Below are 21,465 nucleotides of genomic sequence, written 5' to 3'. Positions count from 1 at the left end.
GACCCTGGCCGCGCGGGGCACACGGGGCACTAGTGAAGCTCGTTGGGGACAGCGGCGTGAGACCGAACTTCGGACAGGAGGGCCCTGGGGCCACAGCACCCCCACCCCGCGGCCGGGCCAGCGCACCTTGCCCGGCTGGTACACGTCGTCCTGGTCGGCCGCCCTGGCGTCCACGTCCGTGACAGCGTGCAGCAGCAGCTCCGTGACCTTGACGCCCTCCTCCCCCGGCAGGGCGGCTGCGATGTGCAGCGGGGTAAGGGCCCCCAGCTGCAGAGGCGACACGGGCACGGGTGAGGCCGGCTCCCAGGGCACGGCCCCCGCCCCCAACTCTCGGACACCCCACGGCCACGTGCTCCCGGCCTCGCTGCAACGTGTGGGACAACGAAGCGCTCCCGCGTCGGCTCCCGCGGGCCTCCACCTGCCAGGCCCGCAGCCCCGGGGCCTGTCTGCACGTTAGCCAGCGGCCCCGCCTCCCTCCAACAGGCGCCCTGCCGTCCTGCCGGGCCCCCGCTCCGGATGCCCCCGCGGGGACGGCCACCCGGCTGCCCACTGCAGTCCCGCCCGGGCCCGGCACCACCCATGGCGGCCCTTGGCCCCCTGCAGGCGCTGTCCGAACGTGCCGGCCACACGGAGGCGAGAGAGCCTGGTCAGGAGCATGCAGCCGACCGCGCCGAAGCCCAGGGCCGTCCGCGGCCCCCGGCCAGCCCCCCCGAGTGCACCCCCGAGCGCACCCCCAAGCCCAGCTCCGCCAGGACACTGCAGAACCAGGGCTCTGAGCTCTCCACCGGGGCCCCGGTCAACCTGCCCCGCCCCCCCGGGCCCCGCCATTCCCCCGCGGGTCCCACCTCGGCGGGGAGCCGGATGTCCGTCCGGGCGCCGTTCTCCAGCAGCAGCCTCACCCCGGCCACGTCCCCGGCCTTCACAGCGAGGAACAGGACGTGCATGGGCACGCAGCACAGGTTGGGGTCCGCGCCCCGGCGCAGGAGGAGCTCGATGGTCTGCCACCGGCTTCGGCGTCTGCAAGGATCGGATCGGTGTGACACAGTCACAGCCCGGAGGACAGGCACAGGACAGCACCCCGCCCGGGTCACAAGAGGCGCTCGGAGCCCCGGCAGGCACAGCCTGGCCCGAGGACACCCGCGGCCTCGCCTTCCCGAGACCTCTGGCCCCTGCCCTGCCCCAGGGTGGCCCCCTGTCGCCACCCTGAGCTGGCCACCCCCACCAGGCTCCAGGCCCCACGGCCCTGCCTGCGTCAGCCCTGGGTGGCCGCTCAGCCTTGCCGTCACCTGTGACATGGGGCACGAGCTGGGGGCCAGCCCTCCCTCCCCGGTGGCCATGGGCACCTAGTACACGCGGGGCACGACGCTGCACCCAGACGTGCATGCTCGCACGTGCACACACAGCGTGTGCACACATACACGCACCACACACCACACACACATACACATGGGACATACCTACACTCACACGCACGTACACAACGTGCACACACGGACACACGACAGGTACAAACACACATGCACATCACACATGCATGTGCATGTACAGCACAGCCTGCACACCGTGCATGTCACACACACGCGTGTACAACACACACACACCTACACCTACACACGCCACACACACGTGCGTCCGTGCACTGCACCTCCCTTACAAGCAGCGCGGGGCCAGCAGCAGCAGGGCAGCCTTGCCCAGACCCGGCGGGAACGACAGCCCCACTGGGGACAGAGGAGCACGTGCTGAGCAGCCAAGCGGGCTGTACGGCGGGAGGGGAGCAGGACCAGAGGGGGTCCGGCCCGGCCTGCTGACCCCGCCGCCAGCGCAGCCGCAGGGGGGCAGGCAAGAGCGCAGGGGGCAGGCCGGGTCAGCCCAGAGCAGCGGCGCTCAAACGCCCTGCCCTTGGGACCCTCTCTACTCCTAAGGTCCCTCGAGGACCCCAAAGAGCTTTGTATGTGCAGGTTCCACCCACCCGTGTCTACCGCAGTACAGGTAAGATGAGAAAAATGCCTAAATACTAATACATTAAAAAAAATTATAAACCCATTGCATATTAACAAAAACAAGCTTTTATAAAAAACGTGCACTTGGCTTCATCAGAATCCAGCACTGCGAGGGTCCCAAGCCCGGGTGAGTCTGTGACATCAGGACCTGGTCGTGTGGAATGAACTGAGCTCTCCCCGAGGCTGACAGGTGTCATCGGACGCTGCGGGGGGTGCACACGGTGACAGGTGCACAGCGTCCAAAATCCAAGTCTCCTCTCGAGAGCCGAGACGTCACCACTGGCCACACACCCTTCGGGGGGCTCCTAGAGCCCGAGGCTCAGCGTGTGTACAAGGACGAGGGACCCTTGCGTGCCAGTCGGTCATTCTTGCAAGTAAGGGGGTGTCCCTCCGGGGACGGCGGCAGCGCCCCCCGCGATGCCCGTGCCGGAGATGCTCTTCCCTCGGGAGAACCGTCCCGCCGGGTGGGAGCAGGCGAGCCTCGGGACCCCCAGCTTGTCGCACAGCAGCGGAAAGGCCCGGCCTGGGGGTCAAGGTTTATGGCTGAGAAGCCCCCGCTGCTGCATCGCGTGCGTTCCCAGCGGCGTGTGTGCGGGGCAGGAGACGCGGGGCGGGTGTCACAGGGCAAAAGGGCAGGTGATGTCTGAGGAGCGTTAGGAGGATCGTTCCCCGCCCAGACTCCCCGACAGTCTGGGGCCCCCGCGGGCGCTTGGAGAGGCCGAGGGCTGAGGGTCTGCAGGGGAGCGGGGGGCGGGTGAGCGTGTGTGTAGGACCGCGTGCAGGGCAGCGTGTGGGGAGTGGGGGTGAGGGGGCGAGCGTGTGCAGATGAGCGTGTGCGAGCGCGTGTATGAATGTGCAGGCCTAGCGAGGGCGAGCCAGCGGACGTGTGCGGGCTCTGGGTGCACGTGGGGTAGGCGTGTGTGTGCGCCCCCGTGGGGGCCCCGGCGCTCCTGGATTCTCACTGCCACTGTCCCCCGGTGTCGCACAGGCAGTGGCCACCCCGACACCCCGGGCGGCAGCGCCCGGCACGGGCCCCCCGCATCCCTGCAGGCTCGCCGCCCCGGGCGTGGCCCTCGGCCCCCGCGCTCGCGCTCCAGCGACCTACTCGATCATGGCCAGGGCCATCCTCCTCATGGTGCCCTTCACCGAGCCGGGGCGCCGAGGGACTGCCTCTTCAGCGTGCTGTGGGCCTGGGCGCTCTTCTCCAGCAGGTCCTGGGACAGCTCGATGGTGTAGTTGTGCACGCAGACGTCGGACTCGAAGTCCGTCTCCTGGCTGCCCGGCGTGCACCTGTCCGGACTCCCCGCCACGCCAACCATCCCCTTCTCCAGGTCGCTGACGCTGCCCCGCGGCGACACAGGCTCCCACTCCTGAGGGTTGCCCCCCGGGTCGGGGGACTCTCGAGACGGCTGCGTGCCCGCGGAGAGGCCGTCCTCCTCGCTGCCCGACACCACGGGCCTCTGCTCCTGGCTGCCGGGCGTGGGCACCCACTCCTCCAAACTGGGCTCCTTGGCGGCTTCGGGGAGTGAGGAGGAGCGGCTGGGGTTCGCTGGCACACTCGGGGCTTCCTGGGGGAGGAGGGGAGGCACGCGTCCCATTAGAAGAAACGAGAGGTCAGAGCGCCAACCCTGAACCTAAAGAAGTTAAACCAACTTCTTTAGCAAGAAGCGGCGCGCACGGTGCACACGGCGCTTCCGGGCTCCCGGGCCGACGACGCCGAAGCACTTTGCGGACACCCCGAAACCTGAGCCACGCGGCACGGAGCCCGGCCACATCCGGCGAGCGTGGGCCCAGACAGCCGATGGCCTCGGTCCTCGCGCTCCTCACACAGACGCTCGCCCGTGGATACGCTCGGGTTGAGCAAAATACCTTCTCAGAATCAACGCCCCCTGGTTTACCGCTTTTTTTTACCGTGGCTCCTAGAGACTTTTAAGATTTAGTGTATTCGAGAGAAAGCGAGAGAGCGTGCGCAGGGCGGAGGGCAGAGGGGGAGGCAGGCTCCCGATGAGCAGGGGGCCCGGTGGGGCTCGATCCAGGACCCCGCCCGCACCCCAACCCTGCACACTTACAGGGCAGGATGGCCACGTGGCTGCGCCACATCCACGGGAGGCCGCCGGGGCCCCGTTCAGAGCCTCTGTCCCCCCGGGTGGTCCCGGGACAGCGGCGTCCCTGTGGCCAGGAGGACGGGCTCTTGGGCCCCAGCCCAGACCCCTGAGGCAGTAATGCTGGGGGTGCGGCCAGCTCTCCGTGCCCCCCGTAGACGGGGAGGCTTCCCGGGCCCGGGGCCTCCGCGGGGTGCAGGGAGCACAGGGGCGCGCCCACACGGAGGCCGCCGGGAAGGAAGGCTCCCGGTGCGGTGCGTGAGCCCGGCTGCGGCTGGACGCGGGGCCCCCGTTCTAAAGAGGTGTCGCCGTGGGAACCCAGGGAACCTGCCCCCAGGGCTCCCGGGGCGCTGGCAACACTGCGGGTGCTGAGAGGCAGAGGGACGACCGGGTCCTCCGCCGCCGGCCCTGCGGCCCGAGCGCGCACACGTGGAACTGGCCTGAAGGTGAGCGCGGCTGGGGCCCAGCGGGCGAGTGGACGCGGGGGGTGCGCCGCGAGCTGGCGACGCCTCAGTCTGCGCGACGGTCCACGCGTGCTCCTGCACGTGCCGCCGCCTCCTCTTATTTTGTGTACGGGCAGTGTTTTTTCAGAATAAGAAATTTAAAAGGTAGAGGAGTGATTTTTACCAGAACCTTAAGTATACGAAAGAAATGCTCTCGGGGACTCCAGCTGCCTTCACCCATAGTTGATGAGGCCTCCCCGACGGCCAGGGGGACGCCGCGGGCCCGGAGAAGCCACGGGAAAAAGCCAGGCCCTGTCCCCAGAAGCTCGCAACAAAGGGGGGACGGCAGGGGTGGAAATGATCTCCCCACCGCGTCCACACGATCACCTTTGAACTTCGTTACTGTACATGAACAACTTCCAGCCAAGAAGGAGCGCGGACTCACAAACCCTCCACCTTCGTCTCCCTGTGGGGTGCTCAGCGCCTGCCTCCCTGGGAGGCCTCCTCCCGTGTGCATCTGCTCCCCCCACCCACCCAGGGCAGCGGGACCCTGTGGGCCCAGCCTCCTCCCCACGTGCACCTGCTCCCCCCACCCACCCGGGGCAGCGGGACCCTGTGGGCCCAGCCTCCTCCCCACGTGCACCTGCTCCCCCCACCCACCCGGGGCAGCGGGACCCTGTGGGCCCGCCCCCTCCCTGCGTGCACCTGCTCCCCCCACCCACCCGGGGCAGCGGGACCCTGTGGGCCCAGCCTCCTCCCCACGTGCACCTGCTCCCCCCACCCACCCGGGGCAGCGGGACCCTGTGGGCCCAGCCTCCTCCCCGCGTGCACCTGCTCCCCCCACCCACCCGGGGCAGCAGGACCCTGTGGGCCCAGCCTCCTCCCCGCGTGCACCTGCTCCCCCCACCCACCCGGGGCAGCAGGACCCTGTGGGCCCAGCCTCCTCCCCGCGTGCACCTGCTCCCCCCCCACCCGGGCAGCAGGACCTGTGGCCCGCCCCTCCCCGCGTGCACCTGCTCCCCCCACCCACCCGGGGCAGCAGGACCCTGTGGGCCCAGCCTCCTCCCCACGTGCACCTGCTCCCCCCACCCACCCGGGGCAGCGGGACCCTGTGGGCCCGGCCCCCTCCCCACCTGCACCTGCTCCCCACGTGGTCAGGACCCGAGGCCCGTGGGCCCCGCCACCCTGAAGTCCCCGGTTGCTGCTGTGCTCCCACCTCAGAGAACTGAAGGCAGAAGCTGGGGGCTGGAGATGCAGAGGGGTCATGTTGGGGTAACAGGCGCTCTGCCCGCCGTGGGGCACAGGCCGGGGCTCGTAAGGTCGTCTCCTCAAGGAAGGAATCCAGGAGAAGGGATGAGGTGAGAGAAGGGGCCCACCGTGCGCCATTCCCTCAGCGGCCCAGGAGAGGCCCCGACCGCGGGGAAAGCGGCAGCCCCCCACCCCGAAGGCCTGCTGGGTGGACGCGAGTCCCAGACTGGGTGGCCCCACAGCCCTGACAGGCGCCAGGGTCCCCAAGGGGTGGGAGCAGCCCCTATAGACGCGCCCCCCACCCCCGGCCGGTGCTCAGGGGACAGGCCACCGAGGCGGCCCTGGACTGTGGGGAGCGGGACCTCGGGCACTGCCCACCCGGCTGGCGGCCCCACCAGGCACAGGAACCCAGCGGATGGCGGTGCCCCTGCAGCGGCCAGGGGCTCAGAGGCGCCTGGATGAACCACAGGACACCGTGTGACCCCCAGATCCCACGGGAAACACGCGGAAGCAGGAGCACACACCGACGCTTGCCCAGCGCCGTCCGGGCAGCACTATTCACAGTGGGCAAAGGTGGGCCTCCCTCCTGGACGCCAGCCCACCCTCCCTCCTCCCTCCCTCCTCCCCCCTCCTCCCTCCCTCCTCCCCCCTCCTCCCTCCCTCCTCCCTCCCTCCTCCCCCCCTCCTCCCTCCCTCCCTGTCTCCTTCCCTGCAGCCCACAGGAGGGGTCTCGGGGCCCCCACCGCTGCGCACGTGGCTCCTCTGGGACACGTACCCCTTGGCGTTGAGGCAAGAGCTCGGGACACCGAGCGAGCGTGCCAGCAACGGCCCTGCCTCCCGCTCCCCGCCCCGCAGGCCTTAATGTCCCCTCACCCCACCTGAAGCTGATCCACACTGGGGGAGACTGGTGGGCGTTGCGAGAAGAGACAGACAGGCGGATGGGCACGGGGGACAGGGGATGGGGGACAAGGGACGGGGACGTGGGGTAGGTGGGCGGGGGGCGGGGGACAGGGTGGTGCAGACACCAGGCCGGGCTGCGGGGCTGCGGGGCTGCGGGGCAGGGGCTGACCTGGGGCTTGGGCGCCGTGCGCTCGGCGATGTTGGGTTTGAAGGATCGGGACGGGTAGTAGAGAAGGAAGCACATGCTGAGCACCGTGAGCCCCTCATCCGTGAACTTGTTCACGTCGGCCCCGTTGTCCAGCAGAAGGTTGACAACGTCCTTGTGACAGTGGAGCTGGAGGCAGGAGCCGGCCTCGTGAGGACGGCAGGCGCCGACTCGAGGCCGCGGCGTGGGAAGGTGGAGGCGCCCCGGGCCGCTCGCTGTCACCTGACCCCGTGCCCCCCGCTTCTGGGCTGGGAGGACGCGGCCCCTGACGCCGAGGAGCCCAGGCCGGCCCGCTCCGCCCTCCCGGGGGCGCCCGGCGGGGGACTCACGGCGGCCGCGGCAAGCGCGGTGTAGCCCTTGGCATCGGCCACGTCGGCGCTGGCGAGCCCGTCCCGGAGGATCCCGTAGATCCAGTCGTAGCTCCCTTCCCGGGCCCTCAGGATCATGTCCTCGGCGAAGCGCTCCTTGGGCCCGCAGCGCGCAAAGCCGCTCCGGTCCCCTTCCAGCACGGCGCCCATGCCCCAGCTGCTGTGAGCCCTCTTGTTCCTGGCAACGGGGGCTTCGGTGGCCGGGCCAGCTCCGGGCCCCACTCGGGGCCCCCCCGCACCCCCCTCTGCATTCCTCACCCGGCCCCGCCCCGGCCTCTTCCTCCCTCCCAGCCCACTCTTCAGGCACCCTGAGCCCCGGGGCCGCCCACCGGCGGGTCGCAGTAGCGAGGACGCAGCACCGTGGTGCGACGCGCTGCCCACGGCGGAAGACGCTCAAGCTGCTCGTGTGCCCTGGGCAGGAATGGCTGCGAGGGGACCCTGCGCGCCCCCGACTCAGCGGCCCCTCCGTGCGGGCCGGGCGAGGGGCTGGGAAGGCGGCCGGGCACACACATGGATCTGGCACTCGGCACCAAGCACTCACATCCCGCCTGCCCGTTCGCTTTTCTATTTGAGGAGAGAACATGCAAGCCCCATGGCCCCTCCACCGCCACACACTGAAGCCTCTTGCGTGCACATAACCTCCTCCACAGCCAAGAATCGTGGATTCAGGGCAGCCCGGGGGCTCAGCGGCTTAGCGCCGCCTTCTGCCCGGGGCGTGATCCTGGGGACCCGGGATCGAGTCCCACGTCGGGCTCCCCGCATGGAGCCTGCTTCTCCCTCTGCCTGTGTCTCTGCCTCTGCCTCTGTGCGTGCATGTGTGTCTCTCATGAGTAAATAAATAAAATCTTTTAAAAAAGAAAAAGAATCATGGATTCAGGGAGGCTTCTGTACCCAACAGTTATCAACAACGGCTGTCTCAGCTGTCTGCATGATGGATGGACAGATGGACGGTTAGGTGGATAGGTGGAGGGGAGGGTGGATAGGCGGGTGGATGGACGGGTGGGTGGGTGGACAGGTGGGTGGGTGGAGGGATGGGTGGGTAGATGGGAGGGTGGATGCATGAGTGCAGAAGGAGCCACCTGTGCTCACAAAGCATGAATCCTAAAACAGTTTAGTGATACCAGAGAACGAAGTTTAGTAAACCAATGAAAATACTCTTGAAAATTTTCACTTTAGGGACATCTGGGTGGCTCAGTGGTTGAGCATCTGCCTTCAGCCCAGGGCGTGGTCCTGGAGACCCGGGATCAAGTCTGCTTCGGGCTCCCTGCGTGGAGCCTGCTTCTCCCTCCGCCTGTGTCCCTGCCTCTCTCTGTGTCCCTCATGAATAAATAAATAATACCTTTTTTTAAATTTTAACTTTAAAAAAATCAGGTTTCCTCAGGTAGCTACTAACTTTTCCAGGGCTGGGGTGGGGGGAGGCGGTCTTCGGAGACCCGCGGAGCAGCTCCACGTCTCCCAGGCACTTCGGAGGAGCCAGCCAGCCCCCAGCCTACGCCTACCCGGGCCTCCCACCCTTGGCTCTCGGGTGGGGTCTGGTAATAGCAGTCCCTCCTCTCTGCGCGGACCTTGTGCAGGTGCCTGAGCCACGAACACCTGGTCACACACACGACCTACAGAGGCTGGGCCCGAGCTCCCACCTGGAGACACACACGGGGTCCCAGAGCCAGGATTTGAACCCAGTGCCACCACTCAGGAGCTGACCCTGCCCCACGTCCCCTTCCAAGGCTCTACGCTCTTCCAGGGATTGCCCTGGCCCCACGCGCACCAAGCCACCCCCTGACCACTCCTTCCAGGCGTCCATGGCCCGGTACCTGCCTGCCCCACCCCCGTCCTCACAATGTGGGGAGCACGGCCCAGCTCATGGCCCCGTGCGGCTGCCTCAGTCGAAAGGGAAAAGCACATTTACATTAACCTGACGACAGCCCTGCAGGTGACTCAGCCGGTGCCGAGGCCGCAGGGGCCCCTCAGCGTAGCTCGTGTGCTGGGGGGGGGGGGGCAGGGCTCCCAGACGCGGAGGTGGGAAGAAAGACGGGACCCTTACCTGTACTTGTAAGCTTGCTTCTGGATTCTGACCATCAAAGGGGTCTCATTTTTTATGAACCAGGGTTCTCCGTCCTCAACAAACGGGGGGATGTCGTTAAGGAAGATCCGGGCATCTAGTTCTTTGCGGAAAGAGCAGGTCACGGGCAGGTGGCTGTTGTCGGTGGAGTAAACGTACATTTCTGGAGGCAGAGTTAGGTCATCATCCAGGAGGAAGCGCTTGTAGTCGTAGTTAAAGGGGTCCTCTCCCTCGTGCGGCTCCCGCTCTACGCACTCCTCGTCGGAGAGACTGATGCTAGCGGGAGAGCGCGTGAGGAAGGCCGAGTACTCTGGGTAGCTGTGTATGGAGAAGCCACCGGCGACCTCCGTGCACAGCTTAATGAGGTGCTCCCGAAACCACAGCCCGACGTCCTGGCTGCCGTCGGGGTAGGTCTCGACGCCCGGCCCAAACCGCTGGTCTGCTTTGTACAGTCCCTGCGAGACAGAGTTCAGGGGGCAGAGCGGACGGTTCAGCAGGGCCCTGTGCTCTGCAGCAGGTTCTCGAAATCAAGAAAAGAAAACATCCCTAAGAAATGTATTTGCTCACTTAGCAAATATTTGCGGATACTCAGGACGCACCAGGGACGGGGGACAACAGCAAACGTGTCAAGAGGGAACACGGTGGCGGAGACAGGACCTAAGGCCCGGGGTGGTCGGGCTGGCCTCCCTGGGAAAGTGGGGAATGCCCCGGGGTCTCCAGTGGAAGCGTGTCGGGGATACCACGTGTGGGCTCATTTCAGGGGACCCCTCGCAGCACTAGGGGGCCCAGCCCAGGACCCCAGCCGCGTGTGGGGCCCAGATGCCCGGGCCCCAGGTCACAGAGACCCCAGCAGGCACAGACTGAGAAGGCAGGAGGAGCGGGGGGCGGAGGGGGAGCTAATCCTGGCTTGCAGCGAGCTCGGCAGAGTGCAGCGATGTCTGGGCCTCCCCAGGTGCTCCCACCGGGCGGGCCGGCGTCTGCTGGGTGGAGGAGGATGCGTGGAGAGGAAAGGGCCGAGAGCCTTGACTGAAAGGCGAATCTGCCCCCCCTCCCCCCAGGAAACTTGGAAAGAAGCATGTGCACAGGGAGCTCCGAGAGAGGCCCCGCTTCCCAGGAGAGCCCCCTGCTGACTGCGCTGGCGCCGAAGCCACCTGGGGGTCCCCGGGAAGGCCGGGGACAGCCCAGACAAGGTGCGGGGGCTGACACGCACGGACACTGCGGGCAGCTGCGCCCTCGTCTGTGGGCCGGGTGGGGTGCTCGGGGGCAGGCCCGGGCTGGGCGCTTCGGGGGAAGGCCCCGACCCCCAGCCCGCCCACAGGCCGCTCGGCTGGAGCAGCCAAAGGAATGAAAAGGGGGAGTCAAACGCGGGAGGATGGCCCCGTGGTGCAGGAGTGGGGTGGGGGCGGCAGACGTGCTTCGGGAAGGATCTCCGAGTAGCAAGGGGGCACCAAGTGCCACCGCAGTCTGCGAAAGTGGCTTGCTCGGGGGTCCGCGTTCACTACAAGGCGGAGGGGCCCGGAAGAGAGCTGGGGACACAGCAGGAAAAGGGGGCGCAGGGAGGCAGGCAGTCGGAAAAGCAGCTGCTGCAGATCAATGAGGAGCCCAAGGGCGCTCGTGCCCCCGGAGCTGACCCGGGAGCTCCCCCGCCAGGAATCTATCCTAACGAGGTGACCCCAACGTCACCAAAGCTACGCTCACACGCACGTTCACAACAGTTTACCAGTAATACTGTGGTTACACTATTACAACACTAATAACAGACGACAACCCTAACGGTGGCTAAATAAAGGAGGCCGTGCAACAGGGCGCAACAGGCCACAGGCTCAAGAAATCGTCTTCGCTGCACACGCACTTTGTGGCCAGACAACGCCCTCCTAGGAATGAGTCCCAGAGATCCCAACAACAGCACAGAGCGACTACTGAGCCAGGCCGTCACCGCCGCGCCCAATGGCACAATAGAGACCTGAGAAAAGCCCGTGTGGTCAGTCCTTCCCAGGCGGCTGCGAGGACACGAGACGTCTGGACGTCAGGCGACCGACGGAGGAGCGCGGAGAGCACGCCCTGCTGCGTGCAGGCCCGAGGACAAAGCCCCAGAAACCATCGCCTGCGACAGGAGAGGAAGGAGGGACGCCGGACTCTGGGCTGACCCCGGTTGCTAGATTTGCCTTCAGAAAAACATCAGCTGTTTACGCAATCATAAAACAAAATCAAAGCAAGATCTGAAACGTCGAATCCCAAAAAACGAAAGCAAAACAAGGGAGCGCGGCTCTAGCCTCAGGTGGAAGGTCACGCACAGAGAGGACTTGTGTCCCGTGATTGGATTCAACATTCCCGCGGGGCAAGCCCGGGACAGACGGAGCCACAGTGGTGCTCGTGCTGTATTATTATTCTGAAACCCTTTTATGAGATAAAACAAGAAATTTTGTTGATACTTAGAAACGATTTTTAGGACCAAGAGAAAAGATAAGCAAATCCAGCATCACGGCTGCTGAGTAAAAACCCTGGACGCTCCTAAACTGGATTTGGAGACGTCCGTATGAACCGGTGGTGTCTTTCCTCATTTGGGGGGGGGGGGAAGAATTTCTAGATCTGCTACTGAAAAATACCTAAAAATGAAAACCAGATCAACACCGTAGTAATAAGCACCCAAACTGTGGTGTCTAAACACCATGTCCCACTGTCGGAACCAGGCGTGCCGGGTAAGCGGCCAGTTCTGGGGCCAGGGCAGGAAGCATACGGACGAGCCGGCGTCTCCTCCTCACGGCAAAAGGCAAGAAAACCACCAAAGCCTCCTGGAGTGGCGTCAACTGCGAGACCCGAGCCACGGAGGCTCCCCCGACCGAAGAGTGACAACTGGGGCATCGAGAAGCTTAACGATGTGCCGAGATAAGCCAAATATATGAAGAATCCATGAGTTTATCAAGATCCTTAAGAACCCCACTAGGCCCCACTGATGAGCCCCGAAGAACGTGGGTGGCAGTCACCTCACTGGCTGACAACTGGCACAGCGTCAAGGGTCACGCTGCCTTCCCCGTAAACTCCCTCCAGGTAACCAGACGGTTGGACGATGTAGATGAAAGTTAATACATGAAGGAGGAGTCGGAGATTTAGAAAGTCGCTGTCTCGCGCCCTCTAACGAGGTAACGGTCATCGATCATCTCCAAGGTCATGGGAAGGGAGGCGAGACCACTATCGGGACAGACCCTGCCCCCACGGACGAATCCCGACGTCGCAGGAGGAAAGACCCCCGGACATGTGTCTCCGGACGTGGCTCCTGACAAAGATGCGCAGCCCGGCCGTGGAGAAGCAAGGGCCTCCTCAGCCAAGGGCACGCAACGCCTGGGCAGCCTCGGCGGGGGCGGCGGAGGGGGAAGGCCTGGCCTCGCTTCCCGTGAAATCCCGGGGCTAACGCGAAATCCGCCACGGACCCCGACGTCAGAGCTAACACCCTAACACGGAGGACAGAACGAAGACGAAAATCCCAGTAGCCTCGGGTTAACCTACGATTTTGTAGCTGGGATATAAACGGGCAAGAACTGGGGCGCCCGGGGGGCTCAGTGGTTGAGCCTCTGCCTTCGGCCCAGGGCGTGACCCCGGGGTCCCGGGATCGAGTCCCGCGTCGGGCTCCCTGCATGGAGCCTGCTTCTCCCTCTGCCTGGGTCTCTGCCTCTCTCTCTCTCTCTGACTCATAAACAAATAAATAAATTTAAAAAAAAAAAAACAAGAACTAGGAAAGAAAAATTGGTCTGCCTCAGAGTGGCTAGAATGAAAGCAGCAAATGTTGACGGAGGCACAGAGCGGCGAGAACCTTCCCATGTGATGGGCCGACCGCGGACGGCAGGGCCACTGGGAAGGCCACTCGGAGGCGTCGTGTGAGACTGACCATACGCCCGACCCATGGCCCGCAGCCCCGCGCCCAGGTGTTCATCCAAAGGAGAAGACAGACACGCGGGCACACGAAGACCGGCGCTCAAATGCTCTGGGCAGCTTCGGTCACAGGAACCAGAAACTTGAAAGAACTCAAACGTGCAGCCTTCGGGGAACCGGTAAAAGCCGCATCCCATCCGCACGATGGAATCCCGCTTCGCAGCAAAAGGGACAGATGCCGACGTCCGCGAGCGTGTCTGAGTCTCCGAAAACCATGTCCTGCCCCAGAGGAAACCCTGCTGCAGGGTGACCTGAGATGACGGACAAGGGACAGCGGTGCCCACAAGCAGAACAGAGTCATCGAGGGCTGGAGATCGGGGGGTGGGGGCAGGGGTGATGCATGCACACGAGCGCACACGCCTACACTCCCGCGTGCACAAAACGCCACACGTGACTGTCTACAGCAGCGTGATTCATGGTCGCCCGGAGCTGGCAACGAGCCGGGTGTGTGTCTGCGGGGAACGGACGGCGGTGGTGGCACCGGGCGCCGAGACAGCGCCTGGCAACGAGGAAGGGGCTGCGTGCCCCCCGCAACGCGCGCCGTCGCAGAGCCATTTTGCTGCGTGAAAGGCACCGGCCTCGAGCGTCTACATGTTGCGCTTGGTGACGTTCTTGCAAAGGCAAGTCATAGGCGAAGAGACAGGCCCGCGGCTGGGGCGCGAGGAGAGCCCGTCCCAAAGGGGCCGCGGGTCACGGCAGGGGCGCGGAGGGGGCAGCAGCCACCCCTGGTGAGGCCCCCGCACTAACGCGGGCGGGCTGCGCTGTGACTGACGCCGTGATGAGATCGAAGGGGGAAAGGTAGCTTCTCTGCAAAACTGGAACGTTCTCCGGGGGAAAAAGGCAGGTTTCAAGATGAAACACGTGGGACGATGCATGTACTGAAACCTCAACATCTCTGTGCGTTTACAGCTGGCCCTGAAGGACACGCAGCGCGCTGACCCCCCGCCCTGCTCGGGAGAATGGGGTCTTTCTATCCCGTGGCCTGAACCCCAGGGCCCGCCTGGCCCGGCCCTGCACACCCGCACGCGGGCGCCCCGCCCCTCACCTGGAAGAGCCTCGTCTTCAGGTACATGGTGCCGTAGCCTTCTCGGGAGCTCAGGTAGAACATGCCTGTGAAACTGGAGCCGTCGGGCCACAGGTACGTGCCCAGCCCGTGGCGGTGGTCCCGGTAAAACTGCCCCCGGTAAGACTGCGGAGAGAGCCGGTGCCAGGCGGTGCCGGGGAGGCGGCTCCGGGAACCCCCTCCCCCGGGGGGGCCAGCACGCCAGGTGGGCAGTGAGGGCAGCACGGGGTACCTGGCCGCAGGCCCCCTCCGAGTTTGTAGAGATGGTCACGTGCATCCCAAGGAGCAGGTGCCAGGCGGTCAGCCCCCCGGGGGCTGGATCCGTCCCACCCGCCCCCCCAGCTCAGGTTTGGGTGGGGGCCGTCCCCCCTCAGAGATCAGGCCCAGGCTCAGCCCCCATCCTGCCTGGGCTCACAGGGGGCAGGCTGGCCCAGGCGGGGGGGCGGGGGGTGGGGGGAGCACCAGCCTCGGGCCCCCCCGCGGGGCCCCAGGAGCAGGCCATGGCCCTGGCTGGGAACACCGGTGTGGCTTTGATTTAAGACTCGTCTACACTGAGCCACGGATGTGGGCCCGTGGGCCCTTTCCCAAGCCCACGGATGTGAGGGGCGTGTCCGTCCGAGCCTGGCCCCTCTACTGGGGCCTCAGGACGGAGAAAGAGTGTGCTGCCCACGCCGAGCCCTTCCCAACCGCCGCGCTGGCCTCGGGCACCGCTCACGCCTCCTTCCACGGCAGGAGCGGGCTGGCCGGGCAATGCCTACACGCCACCCAGGACGAACGGGATGGCAGCCGCTGCCTGCTTGGCGTCCCCCCTTCCCTCTGGCAGCGGACAGGACTCCCCACGGGGTCGGTGGTGGACTGACCGCAGCGCCCAGCCACAGGGGACCGAGCCTGGCCAACCCGAGGGCTCCCGGCCCCCGGCCCCGGCCCTGACCTGGGTTTGGCCACAGGACCCATGCCCAAGCCAGACCGGGCATGCCACGGCCTTTCCTCTCCTCCAGGCGGGTGTGATGCGGCTCCTGTGGGCTCACCAGATGGTGGAGGGTCAGTCACGACCCCCCACGTGGAGATGGGGAGGAGGTGCCCGGCAGGGTCACTGGAGCCCCTGGATCCGGCCATGCCTGGGGCCCCATGGCCCCTGCTGATGGACTCTCCAGGTACGAGAGCCAGCAAAGGCCCTTCTGGGTCCCACCAGGGGTGAGTGCGGACTCAGTTCCGGTTCTGAAGAGCCCGTGCAGCCCCAGGACACTCTGCGCCTTCTGCCAACACCCACGTAATCTGCATGGTTTGCGGGGCACATCAGAGTCCACCCACCTCCTAAAAAAAATCTGAACTTGCAGATTGCATAGGACTGCGGGGGGGACATTTAACCCTTCCGTCCAGTCCCCGGGATAAGGCAGCACCACGGGGACTTGGCCCTAGTTCGCCGCATCCCTCCCTGGCCCTCCGCCCAGCCCGGGAGCCCCATCTGACCCCCAGAGCTGACGTGCTTGGTCCTGTCCCCTGAACACAGTTAACGCCTTTAAGGCCACTGCTCGCAGCGGTGCGCCCTCCGGTCCCCCAGCCGCTCCAGGTCCTGCTGGACGAGCACCTGCTCGGTGGACCTGGAGGTCCCCACCAGGCAGGGACCAGGCTGGCCGTGGCCTCCCGGGGCTCCGCCGGACAGGTCAGCACACCTGAACCCCAAAGCCATGAACGGGGGCTGAGTGGGCCCGGGACACCACAGTGTTGGGTAAGAGAGAGAAAGTAGCTGAGGACTAAAGCCGCAGACACCCCGCAGGGATCGGGGCTTGACCGTCAACGCCACGGCGACATGCACCTGCTGACGGAAGCTCAGCCCCAGCTTCGGCCCCAGCCATCCTGGCCCCGTCCCGGCCGCGGGAGGTCTGGGGGCTCCCTGAGCTCGGGGTGCATTCCGCACGGGGGACGGGCCCGAGCTGGGGCCTCCCAGCCCACTGCCCCTGCAGCTACTGAGCGAAAGCCCCCTAAGGGGACCTCGCCCCGCCTCACGCGAGGAGGAGCCGCTCTGAAAACCTCCCGGCTGGAAGGGGAGGCAGCCGGAGCCGGGGCGCCTGGCACGGTCCTGCCCCAGGCCCTGCTGCTCCACCCGCCTGGAGCCCCGCAGGCAGCAGCTTGCAGAGCCCGTCTCCCGGGGTCCCCCCCGGGGTCCTGGACCAGCCCCCTGCGCAGCCTCCAGAACCCCTGTCATTTGATTGCTAAAAAGATCCCTTCCTTCTGTTTACCCTGAGGCTCCAGGGCCAGCTCACCCACAGAAATACAACTGGGACACAGTCATTCGAGATTTCAAAACAGTCGCCTGGACAAGAGTGTGTCTTCGGTCACAGCTCCCAGGCCTCCCCCCGGACACCTGGCCAACCGCGGCCAGGGCCCTGGAAGTCTGAGGATGCTTCTCTGCGGATGTTTCCCAGGTCGGGAAGACCCTGGCCCAGAGCCCTCCCGCCGTGGCCTGCAAGTCCACTGCACAGCCCTCTTAGAAGGGGGAGACCGGGGCGCCTGGGGGGCTCCATCCGTTACCCATCCGATGCCCAGTTCGGCTCAGGATCTCGGGGTCGCGAGGTGCGGCCCCCAGTTGGGATCGACGTCTGCTTAAGATTCCCTCTCCCCCTCTCCCTCTGCCCCTGCACTGACCCCCCTCACTTAAAAGAGGAGGAGGAGGAGGAGCGGGAGGAGGAGAGGCAGCATCGCTGGCTGAGCCCAGACAGGAGGGAGGGAGCCGTGGAAGCCACTGACCTCGCCCGTGGGCCAAGAGAATTCACCGTGCCCCAGCTTCGTGTCCAGCCCGAAGTCCCCTCGGTACACACAGCCGTCCGGCCACTCCTGCATGCCCTGCACCAGCTGGATGTAGGCCTCCTTCAGGTCCTGCTCCCTGGGGGGACCCTCGGACTCCTCCTCCTCCTCCTCCGGGGCATCTGGGACGTCCCTAGAGAGGCGAAGAGCGGGAGACAGAAGGCCAACATCGGCACAGGCCCGAGGGGTGACGGTGCAGGGAACCACACGCCATCTCAGTTCCTCCTCCCAGCAAGCCCCTGAGCTGGAGAGTGTTGCTACCCCCATTCTGCAGAGAGAAACTGAGGCACGAGGGTGCAGCGATGGCCCAAGGTCGCACAGGAGGCGGGCAAGCCCGTGTCTGACATGGCTGAGAGGCAGCCGGTGCCCGGGAGGCAGCACCAGCTCTGCTGCCCGGAAGCGGAGGGCTGCCCCGCTCCAGTTGTTGACTGAGCGAGCTTTGTGTCCCCCACGCGCCCAGAGTGCCCGGCCCACAGCTGGGCAGAAGGCAGACACGGGGCAGACCCCCGTGGACCAGCGACGGGTCTAAAGAAGGGGAGGGAGCTAGGGCCCGGAGCCGCAGCGAGCGGGCGGGTGGGCGGAAGGCTGCAGGGGGTGCACGGCGAGGGGCAGGGGACGTGCGCCAAGGTCCGTGTGCTTCTCTGCTGCTCACACCATCTAAACGTGCAAACCCTGACCTAAGAGGGGACCTACTCTGACTCCCCTTGGCTCGACCCCTCCCTCCGCTCCCTCTCGAGTCGTCAGCGCTCTCTGGTCCCACTGCGTCTCGGGGACGTCTACGGTCTAGCGACCTGTGTCAATGTAGGCGGATGGCCCAGCTGGCGGCTCAACACACGGAAACCCCAGACCTTGAGCCCCCTCCACCAGCCAGCCCTCCAGTGCCAGCCCTGAGCCACCGAGGGCTCACGAAGCACCTCCCAGAGGAGGAGGGACATAAAATCTGTGAACACAGGAACCTCCGTTTGCCCTGTTATGTGTCTGTAGAAAGATGCCAGGAAAAGCAGACACGAGGATAAAAAAATCCGGGGGCTCCGACTTGGTTCGTTTTTTTCTTGGCTTGCCTGTGGTTACGGGCTGATTGTGTCCCCACGCCCCACCTCTGCACACACACACACACACACACACACACACACACACAGGGCCCCGTACCGGAGCCTGAATACCAGCGCCGCACCGCGTGGCTGCACCTGGACACAGATCTTCACACAGGAGACCCGGTTACGGTGAGGTCATTAGGGTGGGCCTGCTCTGAGGGGACTGCTGTCCTTCTGCCAAGGGGAAGCTTGGACACGGAGAAACACGCAAAGAGAAGGCGACGCGCAGACACAGGGAGGGAAGACAGCCCCTTACAAGCCAGGGAGGGCGGCCTGGAGCAGATTCTCCCTCACACCCGCACAGGAAACCACCCCCGGCTTGCAGCCTCCATCCAGACCGACAGACGACACACGTCCGTCTCGGGCCACTCAGCCTGTGCTATCCTGTCGCAGCACCAACAAACTCGTACACCACCTATTTTCCCACTTGGCTGCATGGCAAAGATCTTACCTGCTTAATCTTAAAAAAAAAAAAAAAAAAGGAACAAACGGAAACTTTCCTTAAAAAAATAAATGGAAACGATGCTAAGATCAAGCAAGAAAATCATGAACACAACCAGTCAGCTGAAAGGCCCACTGCAGGGTGGGAATGGCCAGGTGGCCAGGTGAGCAAGGGCCTGGCCACCTGGTTCTGCCACCAGACAGGTTCCTTACCCTCTTGTGACCCAGTGGCTCTCCTCATCTGTAAAGGGAGGATTAGGGGCTCCTGGGTGGCTCAGCGGTTGAGCACCTGCCTTTGGCTCAGGGCGTGACCCCGGGTCCCGGGATCAAGTCCCACATCGGGCTCCCCGCATGGAGCCTGCTTCTCCCTCTGCCTGTGTCTCTGCCTCTCTGTGTGTGTCTCACGAATAAGTGAATAAAATCCTAAAAAAAAAATTTGTTTAAAGGGGGGACTATGTCGGTGTGCTCAGACATTACAGAGCCCCCACACACATTTATTTCTCCCAGCCTGGACGAGCCTGAGATGAGGGTGCCTGCGGGCTCTGTCCCCGCTGACGGCCGCCTTCCCGGTTCACAGATGGCACCTTCTCGCTGCGTCTTCATGTGGTGGACAGAGAAAGCTTTAGCTTTTTCTTCTTCTTACATGGGCACTAATCTTACCGTGGAGCCCCACAACCTCATCTATACCTAAGTACTCCCCAAAAGCCCCATCTCCGGGGCCGGGTGTAGCGGGGGGTGCGTGGAGGATGGCTGAGCCACGGGAGTGCTGTGCTTGCCAGAGGACAGCAGGGCAGCCTCCCAACCAGGGGCTCGGGCTGCAGCATGGGGGATGGCAGGGGGCAGCCGGCCAGGAGCACCTGCAGGTGGGGGCTCCCAGCCCAGTCCTCCACCTGGAACGCTCCGGAGCTCGGGGAGGGGGGGCCCAGACTCCTGCCGCCAGCGCAGAGGCCAGGGTGGCTGGGGCTGAAGCCCACGCTGAGCTTCCGCTGACAAAAGAACTCAGGTCACCATGACGTTGCGGGTTAGGGCTTTCACGTGAATCCTGGGGGTGGGAGAGACCAGGGGGGACACAATTCCGTCCCTAACAGGGACACAGACAACAGCGTTATGGGGCGGAGTTCACAAGAGGCCCAGATAAGGCGCTGAGGGCAGCCCGAGCCCAGAGGAGGCCTCACATGTATCAGTTCTTGCCAACAATTAACATCGCGGGGTGAAGCAGCTCGGGAAGCCCACGGTATCAAGCAAATGTTCCCCACCCAGAAAGGCAGCTTGGGGTGGCTGAAGGGAGTGTGCAGGGTTGGGGGGGGCTCCAGTCCCCGGTGCTGTAAGTTCCTCAGGGGAGGTCCTCCTCTCTCTCCAGACACGAGTTTTCGAGGCACAAAATAACTCTGAGCGGTTTTTAAACCCGGGACCCAATGCAGGATGGCAGTGGAGTGGTCCCCGGGGAGCGGGGGGGCCTGGGAGCCCCTGCGGGAGCCCCCCACCCTCAGCCCGCACCTCTTGCTGAAGAACATCTCCATCGTCCTGGAGCTCTCCAGGATCCTCAAGTCCTCGCTGGCAGCAGGGGAGCAGCCGCTCGCCACCGGCTGGTGTTGGGAGATGCCCACATTTGGGATTTCGTAATAAAAGCCTGGAGAATTGCCATTTTCCATGCTTGTCGTCTTCGAACCTGGAAGCAAAGCCAGGGACCCACATTCGCCCTGGGAGCTCCCACACCCCAACCCTGCCACGGCCCCTCCTGCTGGAAGCTCCTCCGCCAGCGCCCCGAGGGCGTCCCGGTCCCCCGTGGGGCTGGAGCCACCCTCCCAGGAGGGCCTCTCAGGGCCTGCTGATGGCGGGGAGGGGCCCCAGGCTGCAGGCGCCCCCTCCGCCCCCGGGCTCTGAAGCCAGCGCCAGGGTGCACGCGGCCCCCCCCCCGCGACCACGAGCCGCCGACCCCCAAACTTCCTGCCTGGCCCCGGCCCGGGGGGCGTCAGGACCCCCCACTGGGGCACGCCCCCGCCCGGCTCCCCGCGCTCCCGCCGGGGTCCCCACCGCACCCCCGCCGCGGGGCCGCACCGACGCTCGGAGAACTCGCAGCCAGCGCTCCCGGTCGGCCCGGGCGGCGGCCAGCGCGGAGCAGCCCCGCGCAGCGCGGGGGCCCAGAGCGTCGGGTTTCCCTGGAGACCGGCCCCCGCTCACGTGACCGCTGCGGCTCTGGGCCTCCTCCAATCCCCGCCCACTCCGGGCCCGCCCACTCCCGGCGCCCCGCCCACGCTGGCCCCCGACACGCCCACGCCCCGCCCACTCCCGGCGCCCCGCCCACAAGGCCCCCGCCCCGACACGCCTACGCCCCGCCCACTGCCCCGGCCCCGCCCCCGGGCCGCCGAGGCGCCGCGGGCCAACGTGTCCACCGAGATCCCCCGAGCCCCGCGGGTCTCCAAAGCCGGGTTGTGCGGGTTCCGTTCCAGTTTGTGCGAGGCACGGAACGGGAGCTCCTGGAGGCGACCCAGAGGCCGTGTGGACCCAGGCGTCGCTACGGAAGCCTGGACGGAGGAGTCCTGAGGATGGGGTTTCGCAGGATGCGCAGGAGCTCTCCAGCAGGAGCGCGGGGCAGGGAGGGGGACGAGGACGCGCGGGGGCCTGGCGGGTTCTGCAACGCAGAGGGGGGCTCTGTGCAGGCGCAGGGCCTGGGCTGCCCCTCAACCAGGCCCAGGCCCCTCCCCAGTGGCTAGGGTTCTGGGGTGCTCCCTCCAGCCCTCTACCTCCCAGCTCACCTCTCGTCTCCCTTCACCCCCACCTTGGTTCCTGGATCCCCCTCTCTCTCGACC

The 21,465-nt window shown here is 65.6% G+C and overlaps 1 protein-coding gene across 1 annotated transcript in view; it reads right to left on the bottom strand.

Moving 5' to 3' along the window:
• Nucleotides 1-21,465, bottom strand: part of ANKMY1 (ankyrin repeat and MYND domain containing 1) — a 43,706-nt gene that overhangs the window by 13,406 nt on the left and 8,835 nt on the right. The window contains 10 exon segments of the mRNA XM_055300585.1: nt 127-267; nt 846-1,017; nt 3,106-3,166; nt 3,169-3,568; nt 6,863-7,027; nt 7,228-7,444; nt 9,308-9,780; nt 14,298-14,441; nt 17,064-17,253; nt 20,153-20,324. Of these exon segments, the coding sequence (XP_055156560.1) occupies nt 127-267; nt 846-1,017; nt 3,106-3,166; nt 3,169-3,568; nt 6,863-7,027; nt 7,228-7,444; nt 9,308-9,780; nt 14,298-14,441; nt 17,064-17,253; nt 20,153-20,307 (2,118 nt within the window). The 5' untranslated portion in view covers nt 20,308-20,324.

The sequence above is a fragment of the Nyctereutes procyonoides genome, unplaced genomic scaffold (genome assembly GCF_905146905.1).
Source record: "Nyctereutes procyonoides isolate TBG_1078 unplaced genomic scaffold, NYPRO_anot_genome, whole genome shotgun sequence".
NCBI classification, from domain to species: Eukaryota; Metazoa; Chordata; class Mammalia; order Carnivora; family Canidae; genus Nyctereutes; species Nyctereutes procyonoides.
Note: the sequence above shows the minus strand (reverse complement) of the source record. Positions and strands in the feature narration are given on the sequence as shown.